Source organism: Equus caballus, chromosome 9 (genome assembly GCF_041296265.1).
Source record: "Equus caballus isolate H_3958 breed thoroughbred chromosome 9, TB-T2T, whole genome shotgun sequence".
Taxonomy (NCBI): Eukaryota; Metazoa; Chordata; class Mammalia; order Perissodactyla; family Equidae; genus Equus; species Equus caballus.
This window is the reverse complement of record NC_091692.1, coordinates 27,574,187-27,588,638: the sequence shown is the minus strand read 5'-3', so window position 1 is coordinate 27,588,638 and position 14,452 is coordinate 27,574,187. Positions and strand designations below refer to the sequence as shown.

At 42.7% G+C, this 14,452-nt stretch overlaps 1 protein-coding gene across 2 annotated transcripts in view; it reads left to right on the top strand.

Moving 5' to 3' along the window:
- Positions 1 to 9,326, top strand: part of LYN (LYN proto-oncogene, Src family tyrosine kinase) — a 113,894-nt gene extending 104,568 nt beyond the window's left edge. For both annotated transcript variants that reach the window (XM_023648591.2, XM_023648590.2), the window contains exons 12-13: positions 125 to 256; positions 7,868 to 9,326. In XM_023648591.2, coding sequence (XP_023504359.2) covers positions 125 to 256; positions 7,868 to 8,070 — 335 coding nt within the window. In that variant the 3' untranslated portion in view covers positions 8,071 to 9,326. The remainder of the gene's footprint in view (positions 1 to 124; positions 257 to 7,867) is intronic.
- The last annotated feature ends 5,126 nt before the right edge of the window (positions 9,327 to 14,452 follow it).

Below are 14,452 nucleotides of genomic sequence, written 5' to 3'. Positions count from 1 at the left end.
ATGTTGCCTATTCAAATAAATAATTAAAATTTTCCCAAAAGAAGGAAAGTGTGAGGGTCACATGCCCATGACGTTTTTGTTTCAGCTCAGAGGCCCAAGTAAGACTCACTGTCTTCTCCCTTAGGTGCTAAATTCCCCATCAAGTGGACTGCTCCAGAAGCAATCAATTTTGGATGTTTCACTATTAAGTCTGACGTGTGGTCCTTCGGAATCCTCCTGTATGAAATCGTCACCTATGGGAAAATCCCCTACCCAGGTATGGTTGACCTATTTCCATTCAAGAGGTGTGTATGAGAAAAAGCCAAATGGCATGAGGCATAAAAAAATAAACCCAAAGATGGCCCCATGGCCAAGTGGTTAAGCTTGCACGCCGCTTCAGCAGCCCAGGGTTTCACCAGTTCGGCTCCTGGGTGTGGACCTTGCACCACTCATGAAGCCATGCTGACGTGGTGTGCCACAGGGAAGAATTAGAATATGCAACTAGAATATGCAACTATGTACTGGGGGGCTTTGGGGAGAAGAACTAAAAAAAAACAAAAGAAAAATTGGCAACAGATTGGCTCAGGGCCAATCTTTTATAAATAAATAAAATAAAAATAAACCCATATCCAAAAGCTAAGAATAAGCATTTCGTGCTAGAACTTGATTTTGACTGTCTTTAGTGGAAAGGGTTCTAAAATATGCTTGGACACTTTTCTGCATTCCGACTTGCTTGAGTGCATGTTCTTCACTAACTAATTCTGCCACTTAATGCCTAGAATGTGCCTGGCACAGTCATAGGTGTTGCAGATATAAAGATAAATTAGGGGATTAGACACAGCACCTGATGGAAGAGGAAACAGACATAGAAATGAGGATTTCTGATGCCTTTTGGTTAGTTTTAAAACAGAGGTTTGTGTAAAGTACTTTAGAGTCTCTGACTCTTCAGGAAATACCCACCTCTGTTTATCAGTGACAGATCCTTCAAATCTTTAACTAACTGGATATGAGGACATCATCCCGTGTGTCTAGATTCCTAGCACCTGAAGCCCTTGGAGAATCCCAGATTCTGCCAGCCATCCCTTTTTCCAGGATCTGTGCTGGAATGTGCAAGAAGAGCGATTGTATATATATATAATCTGATACCTGATCAAATAAACCTATACTCATCAAATGATGCGTGATATGTACAGCATGCTCCACAGCGATGCACAGACGAGGCCCCTCTTGTCTGAGAATGAGACTGTTGCCCAGAACTACGTTGCCAGCTCCTGGCAGAGCTTCTGAACTCAAGACCCATGTGCCTCCCGAGATCTGGCTCTCACCCACTGTGCTCAGTACCCAGGATTAAAAATATTTGGCGTGAAAAATCATAAAAAGTGTAGAAGAACCAGTAGAAAAAGGGTGCAAATCACAAAAAAATATATATGATAAGATCAACCAGAAACCGTTGGCTGGTCTTGTCTCCAGGTGGCTTCTCCTTTGCGAGGACTGGGGACATGAGATACCTTTGGGAGTTCTGGGTTGCTGAGGTTTCCAGTCACAAGAGTTGTGTGTTAGCAGAGCCTCTCGCGTGAGGACGTGTTGAACAATCCTATTGACTTAAATATCAGAGGACTCGATTCACAGATAGCACAGAAATTGGTGAACATTGTAACACATGCCATTTCCATCTGTTATAAAACTGCTTGTGGGAGAGACTCCACTGGTAATTGAGTTGTCTGAGAATATTTTCTTTAACTGGTTAGGTGCTGGATATGTTGTTCTTTTTTTAAAGTGGTTTAGAAGCTGTGTGCCTAGCTTTGCAAAATAAAAAAAGAATACTATAAAAGAGGGGGGAAAACCAAAAAAGAAAAATAGGAAAGCCACATTTAAAGTGAATTCATATTTTTAGAGGAAAGAAAAACTAAAAGGTGTAATGTATCAAAATGTTACTATCATTGGGCAATGAGGTAATAGGTAATATTAATTTTCTTCTTAATAAATTTCTGAAATTTCTAGTTTTTGCAATCGGGTTTTTATTAAATATTTTCATTCTTGTCTAAGTAATATATGCACATTAAAGAATCAGGTAGTGCAAAAAGACTTCTAATGAAAAATTGCCTCCCTGGCCTCTTGCTTGCTGATGCTCCTCAAAGGCATCTACTTTCAGGAATCTTGGTTATTTATTCTAATATTTGCTGCTCGTAGTTCCAAATATTATCCACATACTGTTATTCTTAAGTAGAGTTTTTCCCCAATTTTACTTATTATTAAATAAGAATATTATCACATGGTTCTAAATTCAAGAGATACAGAGAGGTATATGGTGAAAGGTGTGTCTTTCACCCCTGTCCTCCAGCCACACAACTCCCCCCATAGGCAACCACGTTATCAATTTCTGGTGTATCATTCTAGGAGTATCCATGCACATGTAATTAAAGGTGTACCAAATACACATATTGCTTGGATGCCAAAACTGATAGTATCAACATAGACAAACCTCTGGGAATACGAGAATAAATTATGTATGCAATTTTGTCAATAAAAGTTCCATACTAAAATTCTAGTAGTCAAATACTAAACGTGTGGTGGAATAGTATAGGAGTGTTACTTCCCATTTGCAGTCCTACTCATTGAAATGGATACTTTGAGCAGGCACATCTAATATCATGAACTTCTGTGCACATCAAATAGAATTTAGGAAAAGGCTTTTTTGTAACGTGCTTTTTAGAAAATGGCTTGGCATCTATTAATCATATTTTGGGCAAATCTCAAAAATGCTTTGTCTTCAATTACTGTTGGTCCATTTCAACAATTTGTTGTTGTTGTGTTTTAAAATGTTTAGCCCCCATAGACTCAAAGCTGTGAGGAATTGTTCCTTCAAGCAGTCTCTTGGTCTCACTGATGAGTGAGCGTTGAACGAGTAAAGATGGTTTCTCACGGTTGTTGCCGTACGTGACTTTGGAGTCGTTCCTCATGAAAATTTGAGGCATCAAACTTAATATTCTGCTTCTAATTCATACTTAGAAGATAGAATACATTCCCAAATAGGACTTTTTCTTGAGAGACTGATGACTTAAATAAAATTAAATAGCTAAATAAGTACAGTTATCAAATTTGCCTGTTATTAATGCTAGAATACCAAACATTTTCACCTAGAATTTTTAAACCAACTCCACTGAATCCAACTTCTGAAATGTCTGGGCTGCAGGCTGATGGCTTCTGAATCCTGTCCTCTGTCTAGGGGCTCATTTCCTCTGTGGAAGAACTCTGGATCTCTCTTCATTCCTGAAATTTCAGGACAGTGTACCTTGGTGTGGTGCTTTTGCCGTTTTTATGTTATGCTGGGTACTTGTTTTCTCCTTTCTATTTGAAAACTTGTAGCCATATATTCTGGGAAATTTTCATATAGTATTGCTTCTTTGAGAATTTCCCCCTCTCCATTTTCTGTTCTCTTTCTGAGTCACTTGCTGGCAGGATGGTAGACCTCCTGGACGGATTCTCTGAGTCTCACGCCTGGTCTTCTGTCCTTGTCATTCTTTCCTTCTGTACTTCCCGCCCTTCCTTTGATAAGAGGTCTCCTGGGAATGAGGGTCTCTGGACCACTCAGCTTACTTGTCAGCCCCCTCATGGGTCAGTATCTCCAGGTCTGTTCTCTGGGACCATTTAGTTTATTCAGAAGAGAATTTTCCAGGCCCTGTCTGTGGGTACCAGCTGGCTGTCAGCATTCTGGGGGCTCATTGGGGAGGGGGCATCAATGTCTTTTTTTTTTGGTACTGTGGTAAAATTGACAGAATAAAATTTACCATCTTAAACATTTTCAAGTGGACAATTCGGTGGCATTTAGTACATTCACAATCTTGTGCAACCATCACCACTATCCATTTCCAGAACTTTTTCATCTTCCCAAACTGAACCTCTGTAACCATTAAAAACTAAATCCCCACTTCCCCTCCCCCCAGCCCCTGGCAACCGCTGTTTTACTTGCTCTATGAATTTGCCTACTCTAGGTCCCTCCTGTAAGTGGAATCATATAGTCTTTGTCCTTTTGTGTCTGGTTTATTTCACTCAGCATAATGTCCTCAAGGCTCATCCGTGTTGTGGCATGTGTCAGAAGCGTCTCACTTTTTCGTGTTCAGCCTTTCTCCTCATCCCCAGTGTCCAGCCACACTTTATCCGCTCCTCCGCTGGGCCAGGCGTTCCTGAGCGTGGAGCTTCTCTCCTTCAGTTTCTCCAGCGTCAACCTGGGTACCTGCCAGGCAGGCTCTGGGTGCAGTCCTGCCTGCGGCCACTGGCCTCACCCCTTCCTTTGCATGTGTGGTAACTCCATGTGGAGCCTTCCCAGGACTTGGGGGGATAAAGCACCTTGTCTGTTCTTGGTGTCCCTCTCTTGTAGGCGCTTTGGTTTCACGTTCCTCCTCTTGGTTCAGACCACTTCTGCCTCTGGCTGACAGGTGTCTCCTGCTTTCATCAAAGAGGGAGTTTAAGTTTCTGTTTCTTGTTCTCTTTTTTGTTTTGGGATGAATTAAAGGTGAGAAAGAGGGGAGGGCAAAAGATTCTTACTTCACTATCTTAAAAGCAAAACTGTATTAATATTTATGTATGAATTTTCTGGTGAAAAGAGGGATCTTTGTGGTTGGGGTTTTATTTTGCTTTGCTCTTCTAAAGACAACGGAGATTTGAAAATGACAAAGTTTTCTGAAGCATCGTGTCTTTTCTGGCTGTTTCTTACCAGATATATCTAGCATCTTAATGCTGTAAGTGACTCAGAATCAGGAAACTCATCCTGCTGCAAATGCTCACGTCAGTCACAAGCAATGCTCGGAAAGAAAATAATTTTCCCTTTTGGAAGTATTGTTGGTGTGAGACTGTGATTCTGTGGTAGCCGGTCCTTCCTCTCTCACACACACAGAAGGCCCCTGCGTCTTCAAAGATTGTGATGGTCCCTAGAGCTGCTGGGCTCCCGTCTCCTGTTACCAAGCCCCTATTCCTTTTCCAATCTCTGCTGTCCTGCCTTTTTCCTCTTCCTGTGCTCCTTCACCAACTTTTAGTTTCTGCTAATTCCTGTCCGTTTCAGATGTCGCTTCCTACTCCCCACCCACCTCCCTCTGCTAAGGGTATCTTCCCCATTGGGCTGTGTGCCATGTGAGGACAAGACTCTGACTTAATTATCTTTCTATCTCTTAGAACTTAGTGCTAGCTCATGCCCCATAGTAAGTACTCAATAAATGCTTGTTGATAGGATGAAGGATGGAATATGAAATTGCTTGCCTTTTTAGATCACCAGCCAATGGGTGTTTGCTTTCTTTAACCCACCAACAGACCAGTTACCAAGTATCAGGTTTAATCTTAGGTCTGGTGGAGCTCTCCTGCCCCTCTCCTTCTTTCTTCCATAAGACTTGTCATTTAAAAGCCTTATTTTGTTTGTCAATTTACTTGTACATAAAAAGATAGATTTCAGATTTCCTTGTTTTTATTCCTCTTATCAAGTCAGATTCCCCAGGCAGGATGGCTCATGCCTGACCTTTATCTGCGTCACTGAAAGAGTTCTTCAGAGTTAGGAGAACATACAAGAACAAGGAAGAAAAAAATCTGTGGTGCAGCAAGGGGAGGCCTTGAAAGGTTTATCATCTGTGGGCACATTCTGACCTTTTATGCAACTGGGGGTTCTCCAGGAAGGAAGTGAAAGAGGTCTTCCTAACCAAGTTTGCAGATCCCAGCTGCTGTTTCCGTCATTCTGGATATTAGTCCTCCCACCAGGATCCCAGAACTTCACCCAATGTCCATGTAGAAGTAAACACAGATATTTCTTCTGAAATTTATCCAAGTGAGCTTGGCTAGTTACAAGAGCCAGAGCAATACTGAAGCCACATAATTTCTGGAGACCAGAACTCCAAAAAAAGAAAGGGATGCAAATAGGCCCCTTGGCTTCAAGCAATGGGAATCACATGAAGTCTTCCAGTTAGAACATTCCAGTTACGCAAATATTTGAAGATGGTGTTTCAGAAGTAGACTTGAGCAAAATTAATTCACCATGTAAATAACTCTCAAGAGACTTTAATGATTATAAAGTTTGCTTGGATCTTTCAGTTTCAAAAACAAGGGCTCTTCCGAGACAGAAATAACCATGTCTTCTTTCAGGGGTTCAAATCCAGGCAGGGCCCTTCAGTCATTGTGTCCTTAGAGGAAGAAAGCTTAGTTAAGGCCAGAGGAGTTCAGTGGTCCCTGGTCATGACCCACAGTGACAAATCTGCAGAAACCTGCTCCATATATAAAATGAACATTTCACAAAACCACGCCGACTTTTACTACGTGCAGTGCATTCTGATCTTTTTTATTTTATTCTGTTATAATTTATTTTTTAAAACACTGGTAGCTCCCTAAAAAAACCATTTTTTGATCCCAATTGAGTGGTGACCCACAATTTGAAAACAGATTAGAGAATAAATTCAAAAGAAGGTTCTGTTTCAAATCTAGTAAAGGACATTTCCCCTAAAGTACTAGCTCTCTTTTAGAGTCTTTCCAGTGACCACTGGCAATCAAATCTCCGGCGATGGAAAGGAGAGAGCTATGGAAAAGAAATTGTTACGATGGGGGAGTTCTTCATGTGCCAGATAGTGTACATATTCCACATGAAAATATTCCTCATGAAATACAGCTCCTCTCTAGAAGAGGCGATATCCATACAGAATAAGGTACCCTCAAAACAGGCAAAACATACAGATGTGGTTAGGTACTGATAAAACTGCCAAATAGGCACATTTCTCTATCCCATTTTAATAATGAGGGGAAATGTTATTGAAATGATCATTTTTTTCCTTAAAGCTATTCTCAGTATCAAATATCAACTGTTCAGCTTCTGAAGTACCCTGACACATTGGACCACACTAAAACCCATCCTCCAGTGGCAGTCCTCTTGGAGAGCTCAGTGGGAATAGTGAACACGCTAGTTCCCTCCCCGGTGGGAGAGGGTGCACGGTCCAGGGGCCCTGTGAGCTTTGACTCTGGACGGTGCTGAGGACTGGGACAATGTAATGATTAGGACATAATCAATCCATCTGGCTGATTTAAGGGTCCTGACTTCTTTAAGTTTACTTACAACGAAAAGCTGATTTTTTAAAAAAGTACTAGCATGAGATAATGTATGTGAAAATGAATTTTTTTGGTGTATGTATGAAGCTGAAAAAAATACTACAGAAGAAATTGAGATTAAAGGTTAGAGTTGAGCCTGAGTAGTTCACTGAAAAGGTCAGTCAAGTCCAGCGTCCTCTCATCATTAAAGAGAGCTTGCTGTGTCTTCTACTTAGCACGTTTGCCTGTTTACACTTTGGCAAACTGAATGCTGTCTTCATCCCCTTTATCCTGAAACTTGTCTACTTCTTCCTTACAGAAATGTCCTTAGCCTCCATCAATTTTCTAGGGCTACCATAACGAAATACTGCACACTGGGTGGCTTACACGACAGAAATTTCTTTTCTCAAGGTTTGGGAGGCCAGAAGTGTGAGATCAAGGTGTCGGCAGGGTTGGTTTCTCCCGAGGCTCCTCCTCGATTTGCAGGTGGCCGTCTCCTCCCTGTCTTCCCGCAGCCTTTCCTCTGTGCACCCGCATCCCCGGCATCTCTCTGCGTCCCAGTCTCCTCTTTAATAAGGACACCAGTCAGCCTGGGCTAGGGCTCATTTAACTCAATTCCCTCTTAAAGTGCTTGTCTGTAAATGCAGTCACATTCTGAGGTACTGAGGGCCCGGACTTCAGCATATGAATTTGCAGGGGAACACGGTTCAGCCATAAGAGCCTCTAAAGCTTGCTTCAGTAATGGATGCAGGATGTGGGTAGCAAAAAGACCATTGCAATGCTTGACCTCAGTCAGGTTTCTAAATAACACGGGTTTTTTTTTTTCTTGCCTTAGGGAGAACTAATGCCGACGTGATGACTGCCCTGTCACAGGGCTACAGGATGCCCCGCATGGAGAACTGCCCAGATGAGCTCTATGACATCATGAAAATGTGCTGGAAAGAAAAGGCGGAAGAGAGGCCGACGTTTGATTACTTACAGAGCGTCCTGGATGATTTCTACACTGCCACGGAAGGGCAGTATCAGCAGCAGCCTTAGAGCGCAGGAAGACTCCAGCCGTTCGCAGGGACGGCTGCCTCACTGAAAAGAGAAAGTGTGATCCCTGGTTGCACTAGTCACTCATGTGCTGGGACTATCGACCGTCCCTGCTCCTGAAAGTGAGGCTAAATTACTCAGGAAGAACACTCTACACGTGGAAAAGTATTCTCTTCTCATAGGCCGATGCCCATGGTTTGCAGCTCGGATGGCCCCCAGCTGGCCATCTTGCTTTGCTAGACCAAGATCTGAACACGAACTTCTGAGAAGAAAACACCTGTCCTATCCAGAATGCACCCACTGGGGCCCCTCGTTTACAACTGGTTGTGTGACTCGGAGATTCAGGGGCCGTTTCAATAAATCCCCAACAGCAGCAGAACTAAACTCACTCATAAAGATAAAATAACCAGATGCCTATCATGACACTTCTTTCTATTTTCTCTGTGCTTTGGCTGATTTGTTAAAAAAATTACTAATCCAACCTGTTAGATTTTGCAGGTAAAGTCAGAAGCTAAAAAATGTCTTTCCAAGATTTCAGTGATTTCCCCTCCCCGAAAGTCTGAGACTGTTAAACATTTTCCTTCCTTGGAGGCTGCTTGGAACCCCCGGATGGGAAGCAGCAGCACTTTCCTGGTCTCTTCCCTGTCAACGCGTCACTTGTGAGCCTGCAGAGCTGCTGCGTTAAGCAATGTGGAGCCCCCGACGGCCGGGCCCACCCAGATCCCCCGGGAAAGAGAGCTGAGCCTCAGAAACTGCTCTCTCTTCCAAAGGGATGTTTTTAATGGTCCAGCTTTTCAATTCCACCGTTTCCTACCTACAGACTTTTTTGACAGTGTAGTGTGGAAGAACAGCAAGATTTAATCTCTGCAGAACCTTCTAGGGCCTTATAAAACTTAAGAATTTTCTTTGTTGCTTCAGATGATTTGAACATTATTTTAATGATCAAGTATTAATTTTAGTTGTACTTTAAAAAGTAAAAATGCCATATTTGGGGCTATTTTCGTGATTCAGCAATCTTTTCTAAATCATGTAAGATGTGTGTGAGACTATTTATACAAGAATGTGAGGGAAAGGAAGTGACTTGAGGCTCCGATGAGCCACTGTAGCAAGGGACACGAGAGGTCTTGTTTACTGAGCTTTCCTACTGTAAGCGCTGAATGGGAGACGCTGTGGCACATCACGTGTCACTCTGCTGTTGTGTATATATCTAATGTTTCTATTTTGTGGTTTTATTTTAATACACCTGGCCCAGTAACGTCTCAAGCTTTTTACTTGTGTTTAACATTTCCAACTATCGTCAACATAGGAAAATGAGTACAAATTGGGGAAAATGAGAGGTGACCCCATATAGTTACGTTGTCTAGAAAACTTGTACGACTTCTCCCTCCATCCTTTGAGTGTTTTCAGATTGGAGAACTGAGGAGTTGATGGCCTGGACACCTGAACATCCCTTGATGGGAGCAAGTAGGATCTGTTCTCAAATAGGCTTAGCAGGCACCACTAAGGTTTCATTTGGTATGGGCTGGCTAGGTGTTAGGTGCCTAGGGGAAGGGATAAAATATTCTGCTTTCCCCTAAATTTTAACTTCTTTTCCTGTGTCATTTTTTTAATGTCCTTTCTAAAATATTCTAAAATTCTCAATTCACAAGTGCCGCATTCACAAAGATAGAATATTATCTTCGTATAATGTTTATGAAGCTTGATTCACAGTGGTAAGTTTTCTGCATACACCCACCTGTTCATATTTTACTTCAGAATCACGCGTATGACCCAACATGTTGCTTGGAGAAACAACATAAAGAATCCCTAAAGCAAAAAGAAATCTCTAGAAAATTACTAAATTCATCCTCCCCTTGTTTTTCTTCTCTCAATTCTGCTTCCTTTTGCAATTTTACACTCAACTTTCCCTCTCAATCAAGTATGTGATCCTTTCCTCCAAGTGTCCCCATCGTCCCCTTGGGCCTCGTCACTTTCAGCGTGTGCTCAAGCCACGTAGCACTCAATGGACAGCAAGCACAGTCTCTTCCTTTGGCAGTAGAATTCCAACCTCCTCATGACTCACAGGCAAAATGAGGGACTGAGGGGGTGTTTGTAAAATCTTAGGGTCTCCAGTGGTGTGCAGAATGGCTTAAATCATCACATCCCAGGTCGTTACTGAGAACTTGAAAAACAGACTCCCCACTCCCCTTTGCCCCAAGATCCCGCCTTCACTGGTCTGCAGTGAGGGATGTATGGCAATGTACTTGAAAAGCTTCGCCAGTGAACGTAAGGAACACCCAGGCTTGGAGGCCACTCTCCTGCTTTGACACATATTGCAAAGTTATCTGCTCAAAAGAAGACCAGCCTTCTCTTCCCTCAGCTGGCTTGGTTTCCCAAGGGAGGATGTAGAAGTAGACGGGGAAAGAGGAGGAGAAAATGTACGTTCTTCCTTTCTTATGAACTTGAAGCCCACTAGACTTAAAGTAAAACTTGAAAGCTTGACACCATCATCCTTGGTAGAAGGGGACATTCGGTGCTTCCGAGCCCCTCCAGGCCCCTCACTAGGCTCTGCTGGAATCCCACTGGAAAAGCATACTGCCTAGGCCTTCTAGGGGAGATCCTCCACCACAGAAGCCTTGACTCCTGTCCCAAGAGTGTATAAGAGGTCCATAAAAGCAGGGGCCATATTTATTTGCTTACACATTGGGATAGATCACGAGGGCACTGAAACCTAAGTATAAACTCATTTCCAGTTTCGCCTGTGGTGATGGCTTTCCCTTATCTTTCCGTTGTTCCAACAAACTACATCTGGGGCAGTTGCTGCTAAAACGTAGATACTCTGTGCTGAAACACTGGCATCCGATCTGTTAGAATGAATTAAAACAAATGCTCATCCTATAGTTCAGCTCCCCAGCCTTTGTGATTTTAACCGCCATGCTTCACAACCAGTTAGTTTCTTACATTCTTAGCCAACAGCATCTCTCAGAGGAGATCCCAACACCCACCGTTCCCCTTAGTATCTTCATTTTCTTCTTCTGACCAGTTGAATGGAGACTCCAGTTCTCTAGCGCCTACATTTTGGTTACCTGAAGTTTTTAGACTGAGGACGAGAATTGCCATTCTTCCTGATGGAAATGGTGATAAAATACACAGACACCCATCCACCGCCATTTGCTCAGTGCTCCCGTTGGTGCTTTGGCACTTTATACAAATTACCTCTAACTCATACAACAACCCTTGAAGGTATGGACAGTACTGTCACCTGTTTCACAGCTGAGAAATCAGATGCACACAATCATCTGAAATCAAAGGCCACAGAAGGAACAGATTGGCTTCCCTTCATGTTGTTTCCTTGTGAAATAAAACAAATGAAACACCTTTGTAGTGGAATCTCCCTGGCTTGGGTGGGTGTTCTAAGTGGGCAGAGGAATTACTTACAAAATGCTCCATTGGGGTCCACACACATGTGAGGGAAAATTCCTTCTAAGAAATTTTGATTTTGGAAGAGAATTCATTCACGAAGTCAACTCACCACGGACACTTTTTAAAAAGACTATTTATAGAGACTACACTTTGAATAATTTGCTTTGATGACATTTATGCTCCATTTCATAACATGAAATTGTACTAAACTGATATAATTAAATCCCTAAAAGTCCTATTCTGATAGATATGTAGGAGGAAAGCCTTCCAATTTAACTTCCTGTGTCCTTGTGAATCTAAATACTTCAGGTAGGAGTGAGTGCCAAAAATGTCACAGGGTTCCCAAGGTGGCCACCATGTGATCTCGGGTATTTTCCTTAAATGTGGAAATGATAGGGACAGTCTTGGTGGCCCCCAACTCTAGGTCATTGGAAAGATTAGTCAGAAATAACCTGGATTGGCCAATGTGCAGTGTTAACACAGAACTTCTAGAATCAAAGGGGGCTTTATTTACAGCACCAAAAGTAGATGTCCTGTCACAAGGCAAGAAAACAATCTGTGAATTTTTTTTTTATTACACTTGTCCCAGCCTTGGACAGTCCTTAATCCCCCACCTGCTACTCTTAGATCAACTGTGTTTTTGACTTGAGATTTGGCTTTTGTTTTTTTATTTAAAAGGTTAATGCAATGAATATACAGTACCGAATATCTGGTGGTAAGCCCTCAGTGAACACCGGAGAAGAAACCTTTAATTGAATAAAACATTTCTGCAGAAAAATGCCTGAATTCATACAAAATGGGATGAATATCTGCTATAAATAGCTTTAGGTGAGGTTTTGCCACCAAATGAGGTCTAAAAACATTTGGTTTTCAGACTTTTTGGACTTTAAATTGTGGGTAAGGGGATGGATCTATATCCATAGGGCTTGAAGAATGTGCAAGACCTTTTATGACCAGTGGTGTATCTGATTCCAATGGAGGACGTCAGGATTGGAGTTACTCAAAACCCATTTTATGCAGCTGTGTTCCAAGATGGAAAATATTTGTGCATCTCTTTGAAACAAGACAGTCATTAAAATAATCTCTCATCAAATACACCTCCTCTGGGAGGTCTGCTGCTTAGCAGTTCAAGTGGGGATAAATATCTAATGGTTTTAGTTGACCACAAGAGCTACCAGTTTGCTGTGGTCGCTAAAATGCCTAAGGAATGCAGTAGTAGGCTGCGTTAGGAGCTCGAAAGAGGCCACCCACAAAAAGAGGTGCTCTTTCATAACACAAAAGTCACACCATGCGGGAGCATTAATTCAATTCTGAACTCTCCAAGGCAGATTCTCAAGTCTTAACTGCCCCAGAAAAGTCACTTTGCTTTGGCCATGGGTGTACATGAAGGAACTGGGAGCACGTCCACCGTGGAAGTCTTTGGGCAGTTGATGGGAGCCACGGTACAGATGTTCTGATAGAGAAATAAATGAAATCATTTTAAAACATTTGCTCTGTCAAAGAATTAAATTTTGAATCCTTCTTTGTAAGACTTTTTTATCAAGTGGATCATTACTCCTAATCTCTTTTGGTCAAAGTACTCAACGTTAAATAAGGTGTCTGTGGGTTAATAGTAATCATTCAATACAGTGCTTTATGGAACACTTTCCTGAACACAGGGATAGTAGTAGATGTGTGAGTGACTCAGTCTCAAATTGCCTGCTTTAAGGGGAGAAGTAGAGTGATGATATAGGTAGAGCAAGAAAATATTAGAACGGAAAAATATAGGTGCAAAATATGGAGGAGATCATTCTGAGGAGAGATCTCAGAGCTGGTTACAGGAACAGGCATAGAGGTAAAGAAAAAAAGCTTCAGAAATAAGTGACATTCGGGATTCGCTTTGAAGATGGAAGGGTGCTGGCAGGCGCAAGGAGACTGCAGGGAGAAGTTTCATAGAACGTGCAGCGAGGCCAGAGGAAGAGGCAGAGAAGCGAGGGGAGCGCTGAAGCGCAGAGCCCCCCAGACTGGTAGAATTAGGGACGAATTCTCGAGTGTGCATCAGAATCGCCTGGAAGGCTTGTTAAAACAGATCACTGGGTCCCCCATCACCTGACCCCCAAAGAGTTTCCAGTTCTGGGGTGTAAGTCTAGGGAGAGACTTTAGAGTGGCAGCTGACAGTCCTGGTCTTGGACCACCCTTGGAGACCCACTGGATGTACAGATGCTCAGCAGCAGGGGACCCCAGTTGACCAAGATGAGGCCACATCTTGGAGAACATGTGGAGTCCCAGGTGAGGAGCCTGCACTTTCTTAGACCCTGCACACTTGAGAAACCTCATGCCAGGGAGAACAACACAGAGCCAACGTCCCATGGGCTGCGGGGCCACATTGCCTGGCTTTGTACCCCAGCTCTGCTTATTGCGATCAGCTACAAAGTGGGGTAAGAAGAGGAGTAACACCTCACAGGGCTGTTACAGGAACAAATGCTGTAATATCTCACTGTGAGCCAGGCACACAGTTAAGTCAGTGTGTTTGTGAAATAAAGACGTGGAATCAAGATGTTTGTTGATCAAGATGTTAAATAAAATGCAATGTCAGAAAAGCATATTATGATGTCCAATCAGTGAGCAGTGTGAGGGATGGGCAGACAGGAAAACCAGCAAGGAGGCTATTATGGCCATCCCAGTGGAGCAAAGCAAGCTCCCAAACTCCGTGTGGGCCTGCTGTGGGAGACGCTTAGCCGCAGACCCTCTGAAGGCCTTGCCCGATGCCCAGAGATTGGGTTTCTTTGGTTTTGGGGTGGGATGCAGAAATCTGCTTGTGTGTTTTTTTTGAACAACCACCCCCTTTTGTGATATTGATTTAAGCATTCAAATTATAACCTTGAAAAACTCAACTAGGGAAGTGAATTTCGGAGTTGAATTGTGTTCTCCTGAAATTGTATGTAGAAGTCCTAACCTTTAGTACCTCAGAAGGTGACATTGTTTGAAAACAGAGTTGTTACAG